Source organism: Fusarium phalaenopsidis (assembly GCF_050370095.1).
Source record: "Fusarium phalaenopsidis strain FUZ10S chromosome Unknown contig_32298, whole genome shotgun sequence".
In the NCBI taxonomy this organism is placed as follows: domain Eukaryota; kingdom Fungi; phylum Ascomycota; class Sordariomycetes; order Hypocreales; family Nectriaceae; genus Fusarium; species Fusarium phalaenopsidis.
In genome coordinates this window covers 900,613-921,630 of record NW_028145407.1, presented here as the reverse complement: position 1 = coordinate 921,630, position 21,018 = coordinate 900,613, and the positions used below count along the sequence as shown (strand labels likewise).

Sequence of the window (21,018 nt, the reverse complement as noted above, 5' to 3'; positions counted from 1 at the left end):
CGGGAGGGACCCTGTTCCATGAGCACGTCTATCAGGAACAGCCGTCTTCTGGCGCCCTGAAGCTCCGTTCCTCCCGGAGGAATGAAACATGTTGAAAGAAGGCGTCGGCTGCTAAAATAACGGAATGCTCTCTTTGTCCATTGAAGCCATCTAGCCGCGCGCGATTAGACTGAAAGCCTACCTAGGTAGGTATTCCAGACCGCGGCTAGACTGGCGTGAGGCTCTGCAGGTCTCTCGGGCCGGATAGTCTCGACCTCGTGAGGTTATTGAAACAAACCAAGCCTTGCAAAGACGAGGCCGCTTCTGTCGATGGTCGATTCGATGGATGGCGGTCAGCGAGTGGAACTCTCCCGATGGATTGTTTCACGCCGTCATTGTCGTTGCAGAAGCCTTGGTCCTGCCATGTAAGCGTGCCTTAGTGAGGGCTGTCTACACGGCGCGATGTTGCGCGAGGGACGAAAAAGGGAAAGGGAAAAATCAACATGAAACGCGAAGAGGCGCTTCTGGTTGGTAGCACCACATCTCAACAAAGCCATGGACGGATGACGATGAACGGAATCCAGTGCATGAGAGAGAGACGAGACTCTCTCCCCCCGTCGCACGTACCAGTCTGTTGTGTTTCATTCATTCATTCCTGCTTCTCTTTTTAGCATCCGGCCATTGTGCGTCCAATATGTGCAAGCCCATTTCCTTGATTTCTTTCAATGCAAACAAAAACATACGCACGCACGCACTCACTCACCGACCGACAAGGGTGAAATCTCCAAAGGCACGGGAGCGGTGGATTCTAACTGACAACAACGTGCTGTCTCCCCACTCCCTCTCATGCATGAGCACCTCAGCCTGGATGAGTGGATGGAGCTCCATGCACGCACGCCGATACAGAAGAAGAAAACAGGCCTCATACAGTACAGCATGTCTCTAGTGCAATGGATGCCAACTGGTCCTGCTTTTGGGGTGGATTGTCTCTCTGAAACGCCTAGGCCACCACAGCTCCCGTCGTCCCCCGCCAGCGAGCACGTTGAGTGAGTCCGATAACTGCCTCACAACTGCCTCGTCATCATGATCCTCATCATGTGCCGTCATCAGTTACGTCTTGACCGTCCATTCATCCATCTTGTGGGAGTTGCCCCGGGTTTCTCTCCTCTTGGACGCGCTTTTTAACCCCGACGGCGTCATCCGAGTAGCCCTGGTCGAAACACGGTCGGTTTCATCCTGGGCCGGCGCGTGGCCTATCACTTGCAGCCGCCCGATCCCAGGGTCCAGGGTCTCACCGTTTCATGCTCCGACGCTCCACGAATCAGCGCGCCGCTGCCGTACCTCTGCAGAGCTGCCATTCTCCGTGGCTGCCTCTGAGCCGCCGAGCTCTTGGGCCGACAGGGGGGAGCTGGAAACCGGGATTGCAACTGCAACGCAGGCCGGGATCCTGGACCGCCGTCTGACCATGATGGGTTGCTTTCGTGGCATCCATCACGGGGTTCATGGCACCTCCAGAGCTTGCTTCAGGGCATGCAAGTGCTTCGCAAACCGGTGATTGCCCGTCTCGCCCTGTGCCTCGGTAGGTTTCAAACGAAAACTCTCGATGACGGCCCGGGAATCTCTAGACAGGACAGGTAACAGCAACGGCCAGTTCTGGAAGGCAACATGCTGATGCTTATGGCCCAGGGTCCAACAGACACGGTTTTTGAAACCCCGAACGCCAGCTCAGCCTCAGCTCATCTCTCGTGCATGACATTGGCATCAGCAAACAGGACGAACAAGAGCGCGGAGCGACGTCTCCACGACCAGAGATCAACAACTAGACGTGAGACTTGTGAATCCTAGCGGCGGCTCTGCCCTTGTCTCTTCGTCACGATCAGCACTGGCTTGTGGAACCCTCTGGAACACTGGAACGCCGCGATTTGGCACTGCGAGATCACAGCAGCAAAGATCGATTGCGAGGGTCCATATTACGCACGATATACGTCCTTGACGGCGCAGTTTGTCGCCTTGCTGCTGCTTTGAGTATGGGGGATCCTCTCGTATTTCCCCCCATGTGTAATCTTGGCTGTTTTTGGTTGCCAACCTTGAAATGCACTCTTATGCTGTTCATGCTATCATGCAAAGGGGGATAACACAGTAGGTGCTGTAAGCATTCATTGGCGACCTATCATGCTCCATTCAGCGAGGCCTGAAGCAGCGGAAATTGTCTCCGACTCCCACTGCCACCTTGTAAACTCTTCTGGTCGCCGTCTTTGCCTTTCCTGGGCGTCTATGGATTTGCGAGCTTCCTCAGGTCCAGCGTGAATATTTACAGGGGGGCCTTCTCCTCTACCGCTGCCCAATCGACGCCGCAGCGCTGGCCAAGCCCGCCAACCTGAACCAGCCTAACGAAGGCCCCGGCGCCACCTCACCGTCAGGTACCTGCACCGGGCTGGTACTTATGCCAGCAGACACCGAACTATAATCCGCCGCCATTTTCAGCGTCGCCCCAGGTCTAGAGCGCTCTCCAGAGAGGTATCTGTCGCCGGGGCTGTACCTCTGTCGCGACCACCGCCTGTCCCCTGTGCCTCCCCGGTCCCCCTGTTCCCGGTCTGCCAAACCATCCCATCCCTCTAATACTCTCTCTTCCATTGTCTGTCCATCGTCACTTTTCCCTCTCCCACACGACTTTGCTCGCTATATACCCTTTCTTCACTTCCTGTGAGGCGCTTCGCGTTGATCGCAGCCTTTGTTTTCGACCCTCACTTGTTTGCCCTTGTCGTTACTAATAATACAGAGCAACCTTGCTCTGCCCTCCCCTCCACCGTCCGTACAAGCTCGAACCACCACTCGTGAGCGACCGACAACTCTCCTGGGTCTGGGTATCCCAGCTAGATTTGGTGTCTTGGGCACCACCGTTCGACGGCCGACGACGACTTACACGTCTCCCCCGAGACCGATACTCGCCTCGAATTCTCACTTTGCTCTTTGGTAGTCGATCTCACGATCGGCCGCCCTCTCAGAATGGCTATGCTGGCGTCAAAGTCATCATTTCCGGCCGGGCTCGGTGCCACCCCTCTCGCCCCTGCTCCCCCTCAGCCAGCAATGGTTCCGCCTCCACGAAGAGCTCCGACAATGCCCACGGCAGGTGCTTACGGCAGCCCGACCGAGTCCGAATTCTCCGAACACGATCCCTCCGAATCCGTCAAGAACTGGGACGAAGACAAGGTGTGCGAGTATCTCCGGAGTGTCAAGTGTGGCGAGTATGAGAAGATCTTTCGAAAGAACCACATCAATGGCGAGAACCTCCTAGAAATGGACAAGGAAGTCCTCAAGGAAATGGGCGTCGAGAAAGTCGGCGACCGCGTCCGGCTCTTTCTCAGCATTAAGAAGCTGAGGACTAGAGCATACGCCAACGAAAAGAAGCGGAATCGGGTAGGCTACAGCAGCAACTGTTGTTTGTGCGGGACCCGTGGACTGACCATATCTTGCTTAGGACTCCTTCGGTGGCCTCGATATTCACATTACCGCTCCTGGTGGCTCGCCCCGGCCACCAAACACATCCCGAATGGTGCCCACGTCAGCCACCAACAAGAGATTCTCAAGACAGATTGACCCCTATGGTGGCCTGGACAGTGGCATGAGCAGCTCCCGACCCAACTCTCCCCTCCCTGGCACCGAGATTCGGACTATGCGGATGCGAGGGAAGCCCTATGCTACCAGCCCGGTGAACATGCAGGGGCAGAGGATAACGGCTTCAACCCCGGGTGATCCGGCAAACCGTCTGGTAACGACCCATACCAGGAATAATTCCAGTATGGACGGTTCGCTGATGGCTGCCTTACCACAGAATCAAGAAGTTATCCGCGTCATCTCAACTGGCGGCGTCACCAAGGTGGTCAAGATAGCCGACTGCAATACTTGCGAGGAGGTGATGCGAGTGACGCTCCGGAAGTTTGCTCTGCGCGAGGATCACGAAAGGAACTACTGCTTCTGGGTCCTGGCCGGCATCGACCCTGATCCGAGCCAGTGCCGACGACTTGGCGACACGGAACTATGGCGTATCATCAAGGACCAGCGACGCCCGGAGCGGAATCGACTGATCCTGCGAAGGGTCCCGGCGGGTGAGCCAGGCGAGGCAGAGTTGCAGCGGGCTGCGGCCATCGCCATGGAGGAGGAGCAGCAGAAGCACGCCCGCGCTCTGGAGACGGTCGACAAGCGAAGTCAACTCAAGGTTCAGAAGATGCTTGGAGAGAAGTGGAACGACCAACTTCAGTCCCCGCTCTCCCCTATTTCTTACCAAGACCGCGAGCGAAACCTGCACAATGCAGCCAAGGATCTGGAGCGACCTCTTTCAGTTGCCGAACAACGGCCAGAACGGCGCATGCCCGGGGCACTCCGCCAATTCGGCGGACTTCGCCCCCCTAGCGAGCTGATTGCATCCGACCTGACGTCCTACTTCCCCGATCATACCAGAGAGGACATTGACCGCACGGCCCGGCTTTCTATGAGACGGTCGACTCGGTTGAGCAAGGTCAATAGTCGGCTCAGTGTGGCTAGCAGCCTCAGCTTTGCCTCTAGTATTCAGGATGCACCCCCCATCCCAACCATTGCTGACTCGTGGCTCAATGCCAACTCACAACTAGCCAAGATCAAACCCCGCGATTCGCACATCCGACCCCCTCAGAATGCGTACAACCGCGACTCGGTGACCTCGTCTATGCTCGACACGCTTCAGGAGGAATCGCCGATAGAGCCAAACCGCAAGTCGTATGTGTCATTCACCGAGAGCAGCTCTGACTCGGCCGCTCTGAGCGTGACCGACCCTGAAGGCAACACGACAACGACAAGCTACTACGACGGAGATAACTCGACGGGATCTGGTTCATTCCAGGAGCTGCAACAAGCTCTGACCAATGATGGCGATGATGTCGACGAGGAGCTGCAGAGCTTCTTGGCGGGCGAGTCATGGGGCGATGACAAGTGGATGAAGGGCGCGCTTATCGGCCAAGGATCATTTGGCAGCGTGTACCTGGCTCTGCATGCTGTGACTGGTGAGCTTCTTGCCGTCAAGCAGGTCGAGACTCCTGCCCCTGGCGCCAACAGCCAAGGTGACAACCGCAAGAAGAGCATGATTGAAGCGCTCAAGCGAGAGATTAGTCTGCTCCGCGACCTTCGACATCCCAATATTGTGCAGTATCTGGGCTGCAGCTCGTCTGCCGACTACCTCAACATTTTCCTCGAGTACGTTCCCGGTGGTTCAGTGCAGACCATGCTCAATTCGTATGGAGCTCTGCCGGAGCCGCTGGTACGAAGCTTTGTTCGACAGATCCTGACGGGTCTCTCGTACTTGCACAACCGAGACATCATCCACCGCGACATCAAGGGAGCCAATATCCTCGTGGACAATAAGGGAACCATCAAGATTTCGGATTTTGGCATCTCGAAGAAGCTGGAGGCATCCAACATTCTGAGTGGGGCGAATAATAACAAGCATCGGCCATCACTTCAGGGGTCCGTTTTCTGGATGGCCCCCGAAGTTGTCAAGCAGACATCGTACACACGCAAGGCAGACATTTGGTCACTGGGCTGCCTCGTGGTGGAGATGATGACTGGCAGTCACCCATTCCCCGACTGCAGCCAGCTCCAGGCCATCTTCAAGATCGGAGGTGGCAAGGCGGCCCCTACGATCCCCGAGCACGCTAGCGAGGAGGCTAAGGAGTTCCTCGGACAGACGTTTGAGATCGACCACAACCTGCGACCGAGCGCGGATCAGCTGATACTGAGCCCGTTTTTGGTCCCCATCACCTAATTATGCAACCAAGACACCAGGGCCGGCCCGCTTGGGCAGGACCGGAAATTTTTGGACGAATTACGAAGTGTCTGATGTGAATACTGTTGACAGAACATGAGTGGCAGTGCGCGAAGTATAGGAGGACGAAGAATGTTGAGGAATGAGAGACAGAGAAGAGTCTTGTCAGACCAAGTTGACCTGAGAAGCAGAAAGGCCTGCCCTGCTGGGTTAAAAGAGGAGTGGTAATCTACCTGGAGGACGATGTGGTGGGAGGAGATACAGGAGGGAACCAGAGTGTGTGTAATAAGGAGACGATGGATGGCTGATGATATGATGTTGCGATACCACGCTCGCTTTGTTTAGAGGATTGCATGCATGCATGGATGGACGGACTGGGAGGGACGGCAGCATTTACTTAGATATCAGACATGGAGGCCGGGGATACAGGAGTTTGGTAACTAATGCGACTTGGAATGAAGACACCCATGGGACGAGGGAGTCCAAAATCAGGTTGCTTTGCTTGAGGATGAGTAACATGAGAGAGACAAGACTAGGCTCTTGCAAGCGAGTGAGTAATAAGAGACAGGGCATGATACAAAAGTACATTTTGGTGTCGGCGTGACTTTGTTGGTAGGACTTTGGTTTGTTGTTTGGGTGTTTGCTAGTGGTGGGTTTGAGGCGGAGTTGAACCCAGCCGCCTTTGCTGCCTTGTCTGCCTATCGACAACCCACTCGCCAACCACGCGCTGAGGCTGGGGCTATGAAGACAAGGCCCAAGCCAGCGCCAGGCCGCCAGTGACGGAATTCAAGGGATAGTTCATTCACTGGTTCATTGCTCGGATAAAAAGCAAGACCAAGTTCACGCTGCTTACCAGAGCCTTCCTTATACCACCCACACCAACACCGAGAGACGACTCTTACACTGCACTGTAGAGTCAGACCGAACACCACTGCAACCCCAGGCCTTACTGACGCCGTGTTAGTTGATACATACATATACCCGTCCAACAGTCTACTTGCAGCCATGAGCTCGCAGGGTGACAGCCAGCCGTCGCAGGACAGCACCATGACACTCATGCAGGACAACCTCCACGAGGTGCTGTATTTTGCCTACGGCTCCAACCTGTCGACAGAGCAGATGCGCCAGCGATGCCCGTACTCTACACCCGTCGGACTGGCGTACCTCGAGGGGTGGAAATGGATCATCAACGCCCGCGGATACGCCAACATTGTGCAACTCCCTCTAGACGACAACGAGGATGAAACCGACAAGGGCAAGGGCAAGGCGGTCGATGATGAGGAACACGGCGTGTACGGACTCCTGTACCTCCTCCCCCCGCAGGACGAGGAGCGACTGGACCAGCACGAGGGCGTCCCCTGGGCGTACCAAAAGTTCCAGGTCAACGTCAAGTGGGCGCACTCCAAGGACAGCGAGGAGACGCTGCGGGCGCTCGTCTACGTCGACGGGCAGCGCGTCGAGGAGGACGTGCCGCGGGACGAGTACGTGGGGAGGATGGAGAGGGGCATTGAGGACGCGGTTGACAACTGGGGGCTGGATGAGGAGTGGGCGGATAGGACCATGAGGCGGTTCTGGGTTGAGGAGGAGTGATTTATGTTGGATGCTTTGGTGGTGGTGGTGATGCCAATGATGGTGATGATGGCCATGACTGTTTTTTTGGTCCAGTTTTCTGGAAACGGACTCTTGAGGATGACCTGGGACTTCTCATTTGACTTGCTTTTTTTATCCCGTCATTTCCTTGGGTTGAGTCTACTGCCGAGTTGTCTATTTCCTTGTCTTTTCCTAGCGGTTTTGATGAGCACTGAGCAGCGTTATGAGATATGGATGCATTGAGGCACTGGATATGTCTCTTGATATTATTTTATTATCCGATGGCTATGATTTGGGTTTTGGCAAACTACATACGCAATCTGAACAGATGTTGATGATCTCGATAGCGTCAATAATTCAAGTTTTGTTGGACATGTGAGGTTCTATCCCAAGCTTATGTAGGAATTATCACCCCGTACGACTGCGTCGATAGATCCAATGTGGGAAAAAGTTAGAGTGTAGTTGACTACCATGATTCATTGAGATGACATGGCATTCAGAGGAGCCTGGTGGGCAATAACGAATGAAACAGGGACAGCCCTCAACATCCCATGGTCGATGGAGCCGGTTTTTGCCTTGCATATCGTTGGGTGCATGGCTTGTTTGTCAAATGGTAGTGCAGCATCTCCAAGGACAGACGGAAATCTACCTTGGCTTATACTTCTCTAAGGGTAGCCACAAGGTAGAATAGAAAGAGTGAAATAATAAATAAAAAATAATTTAATATTTCAATTAAACTATAGCATCATTTGAATATATTTATGTAAATTTACTTCCAAGTTTAAAGAATAGTTAGATTTATTTCTTGACCTGCATGGTGTTCTAACTTCAAGTTAGCAATTACCCTATATTATTAAAAGCCCAAAGCTGCACCAGAAACAATGCTTGGTTTTTGTCAACAGAAGTGCTCTACGATACTCGCTTTATCCAAGGCCAGCTGTTGATTTATTGTGTTTCTTAATTAGCCCATGCTTTGTTTAAACCCCCGTTTCTCTAAAGCTCTCTGTTTAGGTACTTTGCAGCAGTCTGCCGAGAGCATCACCGAATGTAACTAACACATGCAAACACTTTACCAACTTTATCTATTGATTATAAGACGCTGCTTTAGAAGACTCAACCAGAAGGACAATCGATTATTAGCCATGGATTAATTGATATTCCAGAGAGTGTGGTGGTGTCTTTCTTTTTACATTCACTTCCACGATCCATTTACTAGAAGAGGTACGTACCAACTCAGCGCCGGTGGACCGGAGAGTCAAATGAAACGTCAACTCGCTGGGGCATGATCCATCAACTTGAACTGATCAACATCACCACAATTCTTTTCTCTTGACTCTTAGACTTCTGTTCAAAATGCCGCCTCGGATGCTCGTGTCATCTGCAAAGCGCGCGTCACGCCACCTCGGCTCAACCACCAAAACCACATCTCATGATGCCCGCCGCTCCATCATAACAACTACCCCACGCCTCGCGCGCAGCTTCCCCGCCTGGTTCGCCCGCGGTGGCACATCAAACGGCCTCGTCATCCATAGGAGAGACCTCCCACCCGAGGCGCAATGGTCCGGCGTGCTCCCCCCCGCTATGGGCTCGCCAGACTCGTACGGCCGCCAGCTCAACGGCATGGGCTCCGGGTTGTCGTCGACGAGCAAGATTGTCATTCTCGGACCACCCTCGCGTCCGGATGTGCATGTGGATTTTACTTTTGTGCAGGTTGGTATCAAGGATGGCGTCCTGGATATGGCTGGCAACTGCGGTAACATGTCGTCTCTGGTTGGGCCTGCGGCGTGGGATGCCCGGTTGGTGCCGGCTGAGGCAGTTGAGCAGGAGAAGGATGGCTCACAGTGGGTGACGGTGCGGTTTCTGAATACCAATACCAACAAGGTCATGACTTCGCGGTTCCAAGTTGCCGGTGAGCCGTTGCGGTACACTCACGAGGGCGACTATGTTATGGATGGAGTGCCGGGGAAGGGCTCCAAGGTCATCATGAGCTTTCTGGATCCTGCAGGCGCAAAGACTGGCAAGGCCCTGCCGACTGGGAATCCCGTTGATGTTCTGGAACTACCGGATGGGAGCAAGGTTGAAGCGTCTCTGGTCGACGTCGGCAACCCAGGCGTCTTTATCAGCACTGAGAGCTTGGGGCTGGCGAACCACATGTCCCTGACGCCGGCGATTGTCGAGGCAGATGCAGACCTCAAGGTACGGTTAGAACAGATACGCCGAGCTGGAACCTCTCTCATGGGTCTCGACCCCAACATCGAAAGCGTCCCCAAGATCGTTCTCCTGTTCCCCACGAGCGGCTCAGCCGAGGTCGACATTAGATGTCTCGCATTGTCGATGGGCCAAGCACACAAGGCTGTGCCATTGACGCTGGCGCTCTGCCTCGGAGCGGCGTCTCAGATCAAGGGGACTATTGCTTCTGGGTTGATTGGGGGCAAGTCCAGGGAGACGGTGACGATTGGACATCCTACTGGCAAGGTCGACATTGGCACTGTTATCCGTGACGACAAGATTGAGTCGGCGCAGCTGTTAAGAACTGCGAGGTTTATCATGAAGGGAGATGTATATTATTAACAAAGTGGCTGAAGGTTAACATATATAGATGTAGAAGGGAGGAACACGTCCCGAGGTTGGAGATCACTCACTTACACGTTTCTCAGCCCACGTACAATCATGACTTTCCAAGCTATTAGCCTTGGACACGTAGGCCCTAAGTTTGCAATCATCCATCAGTACACTATAGTCCTGATACTCGTTGGCACCCTGGGAAGAAGTATTGTTGTGTTCTGATATACGGTCACGTGACTCACATGTCTACTTTCGAGGTAATTCAGACATCCGGGCTGACGACCCTGCTCAACAACCCCTGACTTCAACACAACCAAACTAACAAATCTCGACTCGAAGAGGTTTCTCTCAAAGGATCAATTTCATCAATTACCTCTTTTCGACTTTCAATTCCTTCTCCTCGAGCAATGGCTGACATCCCCGTCTCGGTCACGGGCCCGGCCCATCCATACTTCCCCCCCGGCGCCGTGATCCCAGGCTACGTCGCCAACGATAAGGACGTGACGGAGCTGATGCTCAAGTTTGGCGCCGTGACCGGAGCCGTCGTCGGGTCCGCCCTGTGGCTGACGACGCGGAGCAGACACCCGCTTCGCGCCATTGACCGATTCGCAGCCGCTTGGTTTGCGCTGTGTGAGTTGGACAACTAACTACTACACTGGCTTCCTCGTAATTGGGACTAACCTCTGTGTGGCTTGGGCTTTGCAGGTGGCTTCTTGCATGTTGCGTTTGAAGGTGAGACGTAGAGGTTCCCTCGGGGATGTCGTCGTATACTAAAATGGATTTGCAGGTTACTATCTCGTATACCGCCATGAGCTCACCGGCATGTCAACACTCTTTGCCCAGCTATGGAAGGAATACGCCCTCTCAGACTCGCGGTACTTGACCCACGACGTCTTTACCATCAGCGTCGAGACCATCACGGCGGTAAGTTGAACCATCCAATCCAACACCCCTGATGGACCACAGCCTCAACTTTGTTTCTCTTTTCTTGCCTCCAGCTCGCCTGGGGTCCCCTCTGCCTCTTCACCGTCGCCGGCATCATCCACGGCTCCCGTAGCCGTCACGTAGCGCAGGTGATTGTGTGCACTGCGCACGCGTACGGGGTGGCACTATACTACCTGACCAACTTCAACGAGTCGCGCATGCACGGCGTGGCATACAGCCGCCCCGAGACGCTGTACTTTTGGATCTACTACGTGGGATTCAACTTTCCCTGGGCGGTCGTGCCCCTCGGTGAGTTTGTGTGTGTGTGGGGGACGATATAATGCTGACTTGAAGGCGTGTGTAGTGCTACTGCGTGATAGTTGGCGACAGATCGGCAGTGCCTTTGCTGCCCTCGAGGAGAAGAGGAAGGGAGAGTGAGGCTTTCCTCGACGGTTGCCCGAGTTGACAGTGACTCCAAGGGACAGGGCTCTGTGCATTGCGGCCATGACCTTGCTCCTCTGCTCGACAAGGATATGTCACCCCGAGTCTGTTCAAATCGTGCGCCCTGTCAGTCACCGGTCTCACGTCATGAATGTTGCCGTTGGATAGGCCGATGTTCCCGGACACAGCCTCCCGTCAGACGAATCAAGCAGCGTTCTCTACAGGTCTCGTCCGCCCTGTCGAGGAAAGCATCTAGATGGTGGATGTGACAAGTGATGTATCATGGACGGGGCATCCTGAGATCTAGTTGCCCACGAGGGAATATCAAAAAAAGCGAGGCCATGCCGCCCCCAAATTCGTCCGCCCTGCCCTGCTACACCACGGCCAACGAGCTTACCTTGACGCCCCTGTTTCTCTCTGTCTCCTCGCCTGATGTCTCTCTCTTCCCACGGACCACTCCTCGCCTCGCACTCTCTTTCCGCCCGTCCCGTCCCGTCATGCCGGGCTCCGAGGCTACGGGTCGGTTGGACAGGATGGTGGGCCTCTGTGATAGGTTTCTTTTTGCTCTTATGCGAGGCCTCCTTTCCCCTCTTCTTGGGGGGATGCTGAACATGACACACTTTGTTGTTGATACACTCACACTCTCGGAGGCTAGCCTGTCTCTAGATGCAGTCCTCGGCCACCCGCCGTGAGGCGAGCAAACGACATGACGATGACTCGACGAGTTTGAAAAAAGACTTGACTGATTAGGTGAGTATGTCTTAGGAGGACTGAACAAAGTAACCGTCACACCGCATCCCACGCATGCAATCTTCCTCTTGCATCTTTTTCTAGTATCTCATCGAGTCGGTGAGAGCGTGAGTCAAAGGTGGACGGGCATACATACATTATTGGCCTGCAAGTACCCATCCCTCTAGCTCCTTGTCGATATGCGATATGTCGGCTGGCTTTCTACATTGGAACTCTTCTGCAGCGAGTTGGAGTGCCTCGTGTTGAACCACGACTCCACGTTCAAGTCTTGTGATACACGGTACGTAGCAGACAATATCCCACTCATTAGCCGTATCCATCAACAAAAGAAACGATTTTATATTCATTTTCTCACCATTCTACAACTGGCGTTGTGGAAGACGCTATTCACTGCAACCAAAGACCCCCCTGTCCACCACACCCAACATATACCCTTGTCAGCAGCCACCCTACCCATGCATCAGGGTAAGGCGACCGCCTCATTATGTAGTACAGTCTGGTTCGCCTTTAAGCCTGCCGAACCCTCAAAACCATGGGTCTCGTGACATGACTATCAATTGCGTGTTCAAGTTAGTGGCGATGGGTATAACTCGATCATCATTCAAGTGAGGCGAGACAAGTCTGTTGGTTTGAGAGGGATCGAGTTCAACACGAGCAACCAATTCTTAAACTCTGTTGAAAAACAAAATTGTTGAATGCAACTTTCCAAAGGGTTGCAATCTAGGCGAAGGCGGTGAAGTTACACAAAGAGTGTGCTATGCTGTGCGGCGCGTCAGGGGTAAAAGCAACACTTTCGGTGTGCGAGGGATGCAGAAAGTGCAAACTCAATTCGAAGGACAGTGCATGAGAGTTAAAGACGGTGTGCATAAGAGGGCACATGCAGTAGTAGCTTAGAAACATAAGAATAATGCCATTGTTTAGCTTCGTTAACACGGTCTGTCTAAAAGATAGGTATCTCAAACTCTTGTTGACCATGTCCCAAAAATCCCAACCTCGAATCCCTTTTCGCCGTGCGCTGCCTCTCTTACTTTGATCGTGAAATATCCCATGTTGTTAATATTCTGTAAAAACGTAGATCCTCCTCTTACAAAAAAGGGTGACCCTTGACCCCCTACTCGGGGCATACAATCAATCCATGGCACTCACCCAATGTGCCCGTGACATTTACATCATACAACCTTAGTCCACGATGTCGCCGCTAGATGTCGAAGAGGCCACTGACGCGGGACGAGGCGGCGGCGGTGGCATGGCGGGGAAGAAGTTGCCCGCCACGTTGATGTCGATCTCAAACTTGGGCATGGCAGAGCTGGCACCACCGTTGCGGAACAGCGCTCCAAGGTCGTTGCCGAACGACGTCATGTCGTATGTCTCGTCGCCCAGCGTCACACGGCGGACCGTGGCTCGGTAGTTGGTGTTGCCTCGCATCGGGGGAGGGTAGGGGGTAGGGCTCGAGGCGTTGATGAAGCTCATGGGACGCAGCGTGGCCTCGCCCGTTGCCGTCTGCTGAAGGAACTGGGCGGTGGGCACCACCTGCGCGACCATGTTCTTCTTGCCGGTGCCGATCAAATGGAGGACGAGGAGAGCAGCGTGCGTCTTCTGTCCCGGAAGAGGGAGGGGCATGGTCCTGGGAGGCGGGGGCATCACGGCGACGGGTGGAGGAGGAGGTCGGGCGGCCGGGGCCGGAGTGGGGACGGGGGCGGGGGCGGGGAGATGAATCGGCGCGGGGACGGGATTGTTCCATCCAGGGGGAGGGTTCTGGACCACGGCAGGTCGCTGAGGCAGAGGCAGAGGCAGAGGCATAGGTCCCCAGGCGGGATGGGGGCCAGTGCGGACGTCGCTCGCGACACTGGCGTCAAGGCGGGAGCGACGAGTCTTAACCGCTTCAGCCCGGTGGCTTCGGCGATGTGCCATGCGAGGGGGTGGCTGCTCATCCTCTGACAGATCAGAGTCGGAGCCAGAGCCCGAGTCCTCAGTGTCGGAGGAGCCGCAAAGTGCAATCACCTCTGGTCTCACCTCACCGCCTCTGAGTCCAGCCCGGGGCTTGGTGGTGGTGGTGGGAGCAAGGTCGTAGCCGTGGCAGCTGACATGCTGGTCTACCAGACGAGCAGAGTTTTCGTGGAGGATCTCCATGGCTCGCGAGGGATGGATCGCAGTGCCGGAGAGGATCTTGGTACGCTTCCCCTTCTCGGTCTTGAGGACAAAGAGGTGCCATTGGTTGCTGGTGTCGAGCCGAGAAAAAAGCTCATAGTCGGCATCGGGACTACCGTGGAAGGAACGGCAGTTGGCTAAGAGAATGTGATAATCGCAGGTTAGTTGAAGATATTCGGACTCGTTAGAATGTTAAGCGAGGCCCACTCACCAAGCACAAGACTCTGATAGTCAGGGTTGACGGACGGGAGAGGCATAGCTGCGGTAGTTCGAGGCAGCAAGGTCATGAGGGAAGTAGTATGAGAAGTGCTGTATGGGAACGATCAAATGATCATGGAAGGCGGTGCATAGCAGATTGCCTTGATCGAAAGTGCGCAAGGCCTCATATATTAAATATCACCACCATCAGCCGCTTCGCTTGTCGTCTGTTTGAGCTTCTGAACTGTCATAGGTACGAAAAGGCAAAAAAGTAAGGCGGACTCTGCATACCTCCGGGTGTCGAGACAACTCATTGGGGGCGTGGCGTGTGTGATGTGAGAGGCTCACTCCCACACCTCTCCTGCAAGCGCCCTCTCCAAAGCCATAACTGATTCTTCACCTTTTCTCTCAGCTCTAGTTCTGCTGTGCACGGAATACGGATACCAACTTCCGTAACAGTGTCGCAAACAGAACCAGTCTTGTGCATGTCCCGCCCCCATGAAGCCACGCACGATAATCAGGCTCGAATGAGGCCAAGCAATAAACACCAAGAATGCATCCTTGGCCCTGTTGCTTGTCTCGTAATCTTCGCCCAGCTTCTAAGGCTCTGAAGGGTTCAACCCCAGAATAGCTCATGGCAACCCGGCCGACAAATGCAGCGACGACCCCTGAGAGCCATGCAACAGCGTAGCAATCCTGCATCCGTTGTCACATCCCGGAAGCAGCAGCAGCAGCAGCTAGTGATAAGCAATCAGCCGCATTATTGGGAGCCTCATTCGCCCTGTTTGTGTCTCATCGTCTTCGGTGATGTGCCCTCCCTCCCTCCCTTGGCGCTGGGTGTCACCACGGTAATGGCAGGCTTCATCGCCCTCATCTTCAGCCTTTATCCATGATTCGGCCAGAATCAAGACGTCTTGAAAGCAGTGAAACAAGGCTGAGCAATAGTTTTTGCCACTTTGAGTAGTTTGAATGGGGGTAACCAAGTGTCTGGGGAACAGGCTTGTTGTCGTCGCCTCAAGAAAAATGATTGGCCTTGCTTGCAGCCGTGGACAGCCCTATGGTTTGTCAGGTCGAAATTGAAAGGTTGGCTAGGGACTGAGAGATTAGCAGCAAGGGTTGGCTGAACAAACTTGTTTTTTCCTGTTGCCGGCCCAGCCTGCTTCCGACCTGTTTTTTTCTTTTTCTTTCCCGTCAATACTTTCTTCTTTTCGTTGTGCCGTGATAGCATCAGGTTGCAATGCAAACTGCCGGGCATCATCCATGCAGTGGAAACTCGCTGTGTGTGTGTGTCGATCACTGTCGGGAAATCTTGTTTCATGCTTCCTTCATGATGCTGCTGTCAAGCATGACCATGACGTGAGATGAGACTGAGTCCGGCTTCATTTTTTAAACAAGGAAAGGTGGGTGTCCAAGGGAATGTTTGTCGACCAAGGAATGAAGGAGTGAAAAGGGATCCAGAAGCTGAATCAACAACATGGGCGCTGTCTCTTATTATACCCCGCGAGCAGAATCGGTCAGTCGTAGATAGATAGGTAGGTAGGTATTGTACACATTAGCTTCAAACATTGGTTTGGAGCCGTTCGAGTCGAGCAGCCACCGCCTCGACCAAGGCACTCTCCCTTGACAGCATGCCTTGGACCTGTTGCATCTTCGCCCGACGAACATCCTGTGGAATCCGCAACTCGGCCGAGGGTGTCGTGGGTCCGTCTCCGTCCGCAGCCACCTTGTTCAGCGCCTCCACCTCTGCTGCAAGATCCGCCTGCAGGTGCTTGATGTCTTCCAGACGTTTCCATAACTGTTTCGCCTGAGCTGTTGCCCCCTGCGCCTTGCCTGATGCCAGCTCTGCATACTCTGGCGCCGTCACGCTCGCCTCCATGCTCCTGACCTCCTCCACGAACGCGCGTTCCTTGGCGCTCAGGTCCCGCGTCGTTGCCTTTCCGACAACCTTTCGTAGGTTCTCCAGGCGCTCCGCAAGCTGCCCCTGTCGGTCCTTGGCTGCCGAAACTCTCCGGTCATACATGTCATTGTCTGCCTCGCCGTCACGGTGCGCTCCATTGATCGTGTCAATCTTGCCCTTGACCTCGTTGGCCTTCATCACTTGCTGCTTCAGCTCAGCCTGGAGAAGCTCGCACCGCCGGAATACCTCGGCAGCTGCCATCCCGAGACGATGGGTCTCGTCCGCCAAGACCTTGTGTGCATCGGTAAAGATCTGGAGTGTAAGCGGGCTCAGCCTCACTTCCTGGTTAACTACCGTCTTGTGCCGAGACGTGCGGAGCCTCTCCAGCAAAGTGGGCAAAGCGGAGCCCTCGTCAAATGCATGCGACGGGCTGAAGACTGGACGAGGCTCATAAAAGTCCAGTGGGGCCATGCTGGCTTCACGCTCGTTGTCAGGACTCTCCTGTCGAATGGGGGCAAGATCAACCTCAGGCGTGTCGAAGGTCAGAGCGATCGGGTCGTAAGGCGTGGCTGACAGGAGGAAATAGCCGACATCAGGGTCCCGGAGCACACTGCATGCAGCCAAGGGCACAGCTACGTCAGCTGTCGGCTGCGAGTATATGCGCTCTCTAGCCGACTGTGAGTTGACGAGGAGCCCAATTCTGAAGTCCGTACCAGCCTCAGAGTCGCCATTGAGCTCACCCTCGAGACGGAAAATCCACGATGTGAGAGAAATAAAGGTGATAGCCGCGTGGTGGGTAACAAAGAAGTTGTAACGAGACGTGACGTCGGTGCTAAAGACCGGCCAGGACTCTTCGTTGACCTCAACCGGGGTCATGGTATCAATGGCCTGGAAGGAGAGAAGAGAAGGGGGGTCGGATTCGGCGAGAAGTCGTCCAAGCTTAGACTTGTTCCTTGGCGGCAACCACTGAGCCTGTACGCCCTCCATGTCAAGGTAGACGCGAATCTGGCCGCTCGTGGACAGGAGACAGACCACGGCAAGAGACAGGCCCTCCTGATCCCCGTTATCCATGTCTAGGTCATCCTCTTCGCCCATCATGAGTTCCTCTGTCTCAGTCTTCTTTCCGATAATAAGCATATCGGTAATCGAGGTGTCCAGCTCATCGCCTGTATCAGGGTCGGACTGGAGCTCGAACGGTCCCTGCAGGCGCGGGATGACACCGGGTCGCGATGGTCGTGTGTAGATCTCCGTGATAGGTTCTCCGATTGGCCCCTCGACAATTTGCGGTTCTTGAGAATCCAATTCTCCCATCCATTCCAGCTGCTGTTGGGCAAGGAGCTTCTCTTGCTCTCCAATTTCAGGGTCATCTTCGATACTGGCGACTGTGGTGACAATTGACACTGAAAGCGAAGGAATCAAGGTGGGAGGGGGTGCCCAACGCTGAGGCAGCAACGGGCATAGAGCATAGACATCTCCTTCTCGCATGGCTACCCACAGGGTCATGGGGTTCCATCCACCAGCTCCCTTATTAGAGAAGCTAGCAGCAGCCACCTCCATGTCGAAAGAGTCGGGCGAAAAGGCCTTGTTGGTGGCCGAAGTAGACGCCGAAAAGTCCTGGTCCAGAGTGGTGCCGTCAACCAGCTTCTTCAAGTCGATGGACGTTGTAGGGGAATCGAATGACCAACGATCAGATGTGGACAATTCCCAGACTCGCACAATGGCGTCCGCCGTAACTGTGACGATGCAAGAACCGCTGACTCCAAGCGGGTGCCACAGGGCAGACACAATGGCGGGCCTGGAGGTGACATGAGTGGTAGGCCCCAGTGTGAAGATCTTGGGCTTGAGAGGGCCAACATCCTCGCTGGTCAGGTGGGAGGGATCCGGGAGAACGCAGATATGTACGGTGTGTGTCGTCAAGATGGCTAGGAAATTCGAGTTGGGGGAAATGATGAGCTGTCGAATGTCGTCGGCAACTGGCGTCTTGATGACCTGCACGGCGGTTAGCGGTTCTCCTTGAACTTGGGATGATAGCATCCGACTTACCCTCAATCCAGCGGTAGACTCCAGGTTCCCATCGTCGTCGAAAGGAGGAGTAGATTCCTCGCGCTTGATGCGAATTGCCGATCCTGACCTGCCCTTCGCATGGCGATTCGCCGCCCACTCGTCCTTCAAGTAGGCGAGGTCTCCCCAGCGGATCTCGCGCCCGACAGCTACAAAGATCTCGGTGCCTCGTCGTGCGATGGTCCTGCGCGGGCCGGGAATAGGCTTCTTTCTGGATGAGTAGCCAACCTCCAAGGCGCGTGAGCGCGACGCCTCTGATGGCTCAAACAGGCGATGACCGGGGGTGTTGCTCGACAGCCAAGCTGCCGAGAAGCTCTTGACTTTGGGCATGGCGAGAAACGGGAACCGGAAATCGCCAGCCTCAGTTGGTGTGTAGCTTCCGAAAGCTCAAAAGTTGGAAGAAGGAGCTTTGGGATGGCAAAAGATTGTGATGGTTTGTTGATTGCTGGAGTAACAATACAAGCGAGGCTGAAGATCTGGGGGCTGGCTTCAGTAAAAAAAGTTACTACCTAGGCGCCCTGTCGCCCCAGTGAGCGTCAACAGACGCTAGCACCGCCACACAGGTCAGGACATAAACCAGACGCCAGAATATGAAGGGGGGAAGCTAACTCCTCTTATATATGATGAATAAATGTATAGAATATAATACAAGATAACCTAATGATTTAGAGAACTTTGACATATTTTTACTGTACTGTATTAATTATCCTTAGGAGAGAACAAGCCAATATTAGTATCTCGTTTTTTCCTTGGCCCGGGTGGCCGCCACAGTTCCAGCCGCAGGACCCACTTTGAATCTCGAGTAGCCTTGCGAAGCATCATCACACCAAGCAAGCAACCATCCATCCATCTAACCCCAGCAATTACTCAACAACCTTGTCGCGTTTACCTCTTTCAATCTCCGACATCTTGTGCGACTTCAATACCGACAAGCCTTTCCATTTTATCCATTCAAACCTGCGACAATGCGCCCGGGCGTCAGAAGTACCGTAGAGCGCCTGGATAGGCCCAGCGCCTACTACCAGAGCCGCGTATGGCATCCAACCCTCCATATTCGCCATGAGCATCACTGACAATGTCCCAGAACAAGCGGAGACGCGATCGCGACGATGGAGAGAACGGAGAGAACGCAGGAGAGCCCCCAGTCGACCCCTTGGCAAACGCGACCACCCTCTACGTGGGAAACCTGTCCGTGTTCCCCTAATCTTTCACACTATAGGCGACTGACCACCATCACGTTCCAGGTCTTTCTACACAACCGAAGAGCAAGTCTATGAGCTTTTTTCCAAGTGCGGCGAGATTAAACGGCTCGTCATGGGCCTCGACCGTTTCAGCAAGACGCCCTGCGGATTCTGTTTTGTCGAATACTACACACACCAGGACGCCCTCGACTGCCTCAAGTACATCGGCGGCACTAAGCTGGACGAGCGCATCATCCGCACCGATCTGGACCCGGGTTTCGAGGAGGGCCGTCAGTATGGTCGCGGTAAATCCGGCGGTCAGGTACGAGACGAGTATCGCGAGGACTTTGATGAGGGCAGAGGAGGTGTCGGCAGGGCGATACAGAGCGATCGGGGAGGTGACTACGACGATGATAGCCGATACGGCAGGTAGATCGGGAGCAGCGGCGCTCCCCGGGTTAGGCTTTTGATACTTGATACCCCTGAAAAGAAAAAAAGCAGTTGTTGTTTGGGAAGATGAACTGGATTCCCTTGTATTTGATTTGGCGAGTATGCCTCCATCCCACTCCCACTGCGCGCCCTTGGTCTATTCCTACACTGGCACCAGACACCTGTCGACGTTTGTACACCGTAATAACCAGGCAAATTTTGTGTCGTGAGATTCTTTTCGCAATTCGTAGTTGAAACATTGGTGTTGTACATGGGACCCAACAAAGATCCGCCTGCAATTCCCATTGTGGGATGGATACGCCGCTCCGGGCTCGATTCTTGGCCCCATTGGCCTCCGTCTTCCTCCTCTGCGTGATCGACTCTAATAACCGGGGGGGTTGATTCTCTGGGAAACCCTCGTCCACTTGGGAAGCTCTGTTGCATTGTTAGTGCCTCCGTTTCCAATCAATTGCAGAAAGACTTACTGTGAATGCCCTTGCGGTATCTCTTGGCCTTTCGGTCAAACATGGTGTACTTGTCCTTGGGCAGCATCTCAGCCTCTGTGGGCATCTCGGCCTTCCATCGCTCGAGAGCCTCGAGGGTCTGTCCCTTCTTGGCGAGGGCAGCATCGACAGTCGCAACGACGTTGTCGACGGCTCGGAGACGCAGGCGGTGTCGTCGCTTCTGGAACTTGGACAATCGCCAGGGGATCTTCCACAGAAGACCTCCCGAGAGGGGATTCGTAATGCGGAAGGGGCCGAACATCGTGGCGCGGGGGAGGAGGGGTATCGCTGGATCGGACGGCGGAGGGACGACGGAGGAGGAGTTGGACGTTTATCGGAGGACCGACGTGAACTTTTTCCCGGGGGGCGGCTGACGGAGCCGCGGGCGCTTGGTACGGGGGCATTTGGTTGGCTGCATTAGCGGAGGCAAGGTGGGCGGAATATTGTGAGACCCGGCGCTGGGGAGCTCCCCACATTGAGGACGTCGCAGTTGCAGCGCGGACAGACGACATTGACGACTCTATTGACAAAAACGACGGCAACATCTCTTAGACGCCA

At 54.5% G+C, this 21,018-nt stretch overlaps 6 protein-coding genes across 6 annotated transcripts; 3 read left to right on the top strand and 3 right to left on the bottom strand.

The window, feature by feature from the left end:
• Positions 1 to 2,985: 2,985 nt before the first annotated feature.
• On the top strand, positions 2,986 to 5,773 carry LRP88_06867 (kinase-like domain-containing protein; the record flags this gene model as incomplete). The annotated part of the gene is made up of 3 exons (XM_083243404.1): positions 2,986 to 3,396; positions 3,458 to 4,184; positions 4,338 to 5,773. 3 exons carry the CDS (start codon positions 2,986 to 2,988, stop codon positions 5,771 to 5,773), a joined length of 2,574 nt encoding a protein of 857 aa, XP_083100628.1.
• Positions 5,774 to 6,778: 1,005 nt separating this feature from the next.
• Positions 6,779 to 11,290, top strand: LRP88_06866 (PrpF protein-domain-containing protein; the record flags this gene model as incomplete). Its single annotated transcript, XM_083243403.1, has 7 exons — positions 6,779 to 7,348; positions 8,750 to 9,922; positions 10,283 to 10,395; positions 10,509 to 10,562; positions 10,834 to 10,852; positions 10,927 to 11,161; positions 11,217 to 11,290. The coding sequence occupies 7 exons, from the start codon at positions 6,779 to 6,781 to the stop codon at positions 11,288 to 11,290; spliced, it is 2,238 nt and encodes a 745-aa protein (XP_083100627.1).
• A 1,932-nt stretch (positions 11,291 to 13,222) lies between these two features.
• Positions 13,223 to 14,448, bottom strand: LRP88_06865 (uncharacterized protein; the record flags this gene model as incomplete). The annotated part of the gene is made up of 2 exons (XM_083243402.1): positions 13,223 to 14,328; positions 14,403 to 14,448. 2 exons carry the CDS (start codon positions 14,446 to 14,448, stop codon positions 13,223 to 13,225), a joined length of 1,152 nt encoding a protein of 383 aa, XP_083100626.1.
• Positions 14,449 to 15,947: 1,499 nt separating this feature from the next.
• On the bottom strand, positions 15,948 to 18,677 carry LRP88_06864 (uncharacterized protein; the record flags this gene model as incomplete). Its single annotated transcript, XM_083243401.1, has 3 exons — positions 15,948 to 16,269; positions 16,408 to 18,275; positions 18,330 to 18,677. 3 exons carry the CDS (start codon positions 18,675 to 18,677, stop codon positions 15,948 to 15,950), a joined length of 2,538 nt encoding a protein of 845 aa, XP_083100625.1.
• A 635-nt stretch (positions 18,678 to 19,312) lies between these two features.
• LRP88_06863 (nuclear cap-binding subunit 2 family protein) lies at positions 19,313 to 19,961 on the top strand (the record flags this gene model as incomplete). The annotated part of the gene is made up of 3 exons (XM_083243400.1): positions 19,313 to 19,378; positions 19,432 to 19,535; positions 19,592 to 19,961. 3 exons carry the CDS (start codon positions 19,313 to 19,315, stop codon positions 19,959 to 19,961), a joined length of 540 nt encoding a protein of 179 aa, XP_083100624.1.
• A 378-nt stretch (positions 19,962 to 20,339) lies between these two features.
• Positions 20,340 to 20,722, bottom strand: LRP88_06862 (mitochondrial 54S ribosomal protein mL60; the record flags this gene model as incomplete). Its single annotated transcript, XM_083243399.1, has 2 exons — positions 20,340 to 20,392; positions 20,443 to 20,722. The coding sequence occupies 2 exons, from the start codon at positions 20,720 to 20,722 to the stop codon at positions 20,340 to 20,342; spliced, it is 333 nt and encodes a 110-aa protein (XP_083100623.1).
• Between the last annotated feature and the right edge of the window lie 296 nt (positions 20,723 to 21,018).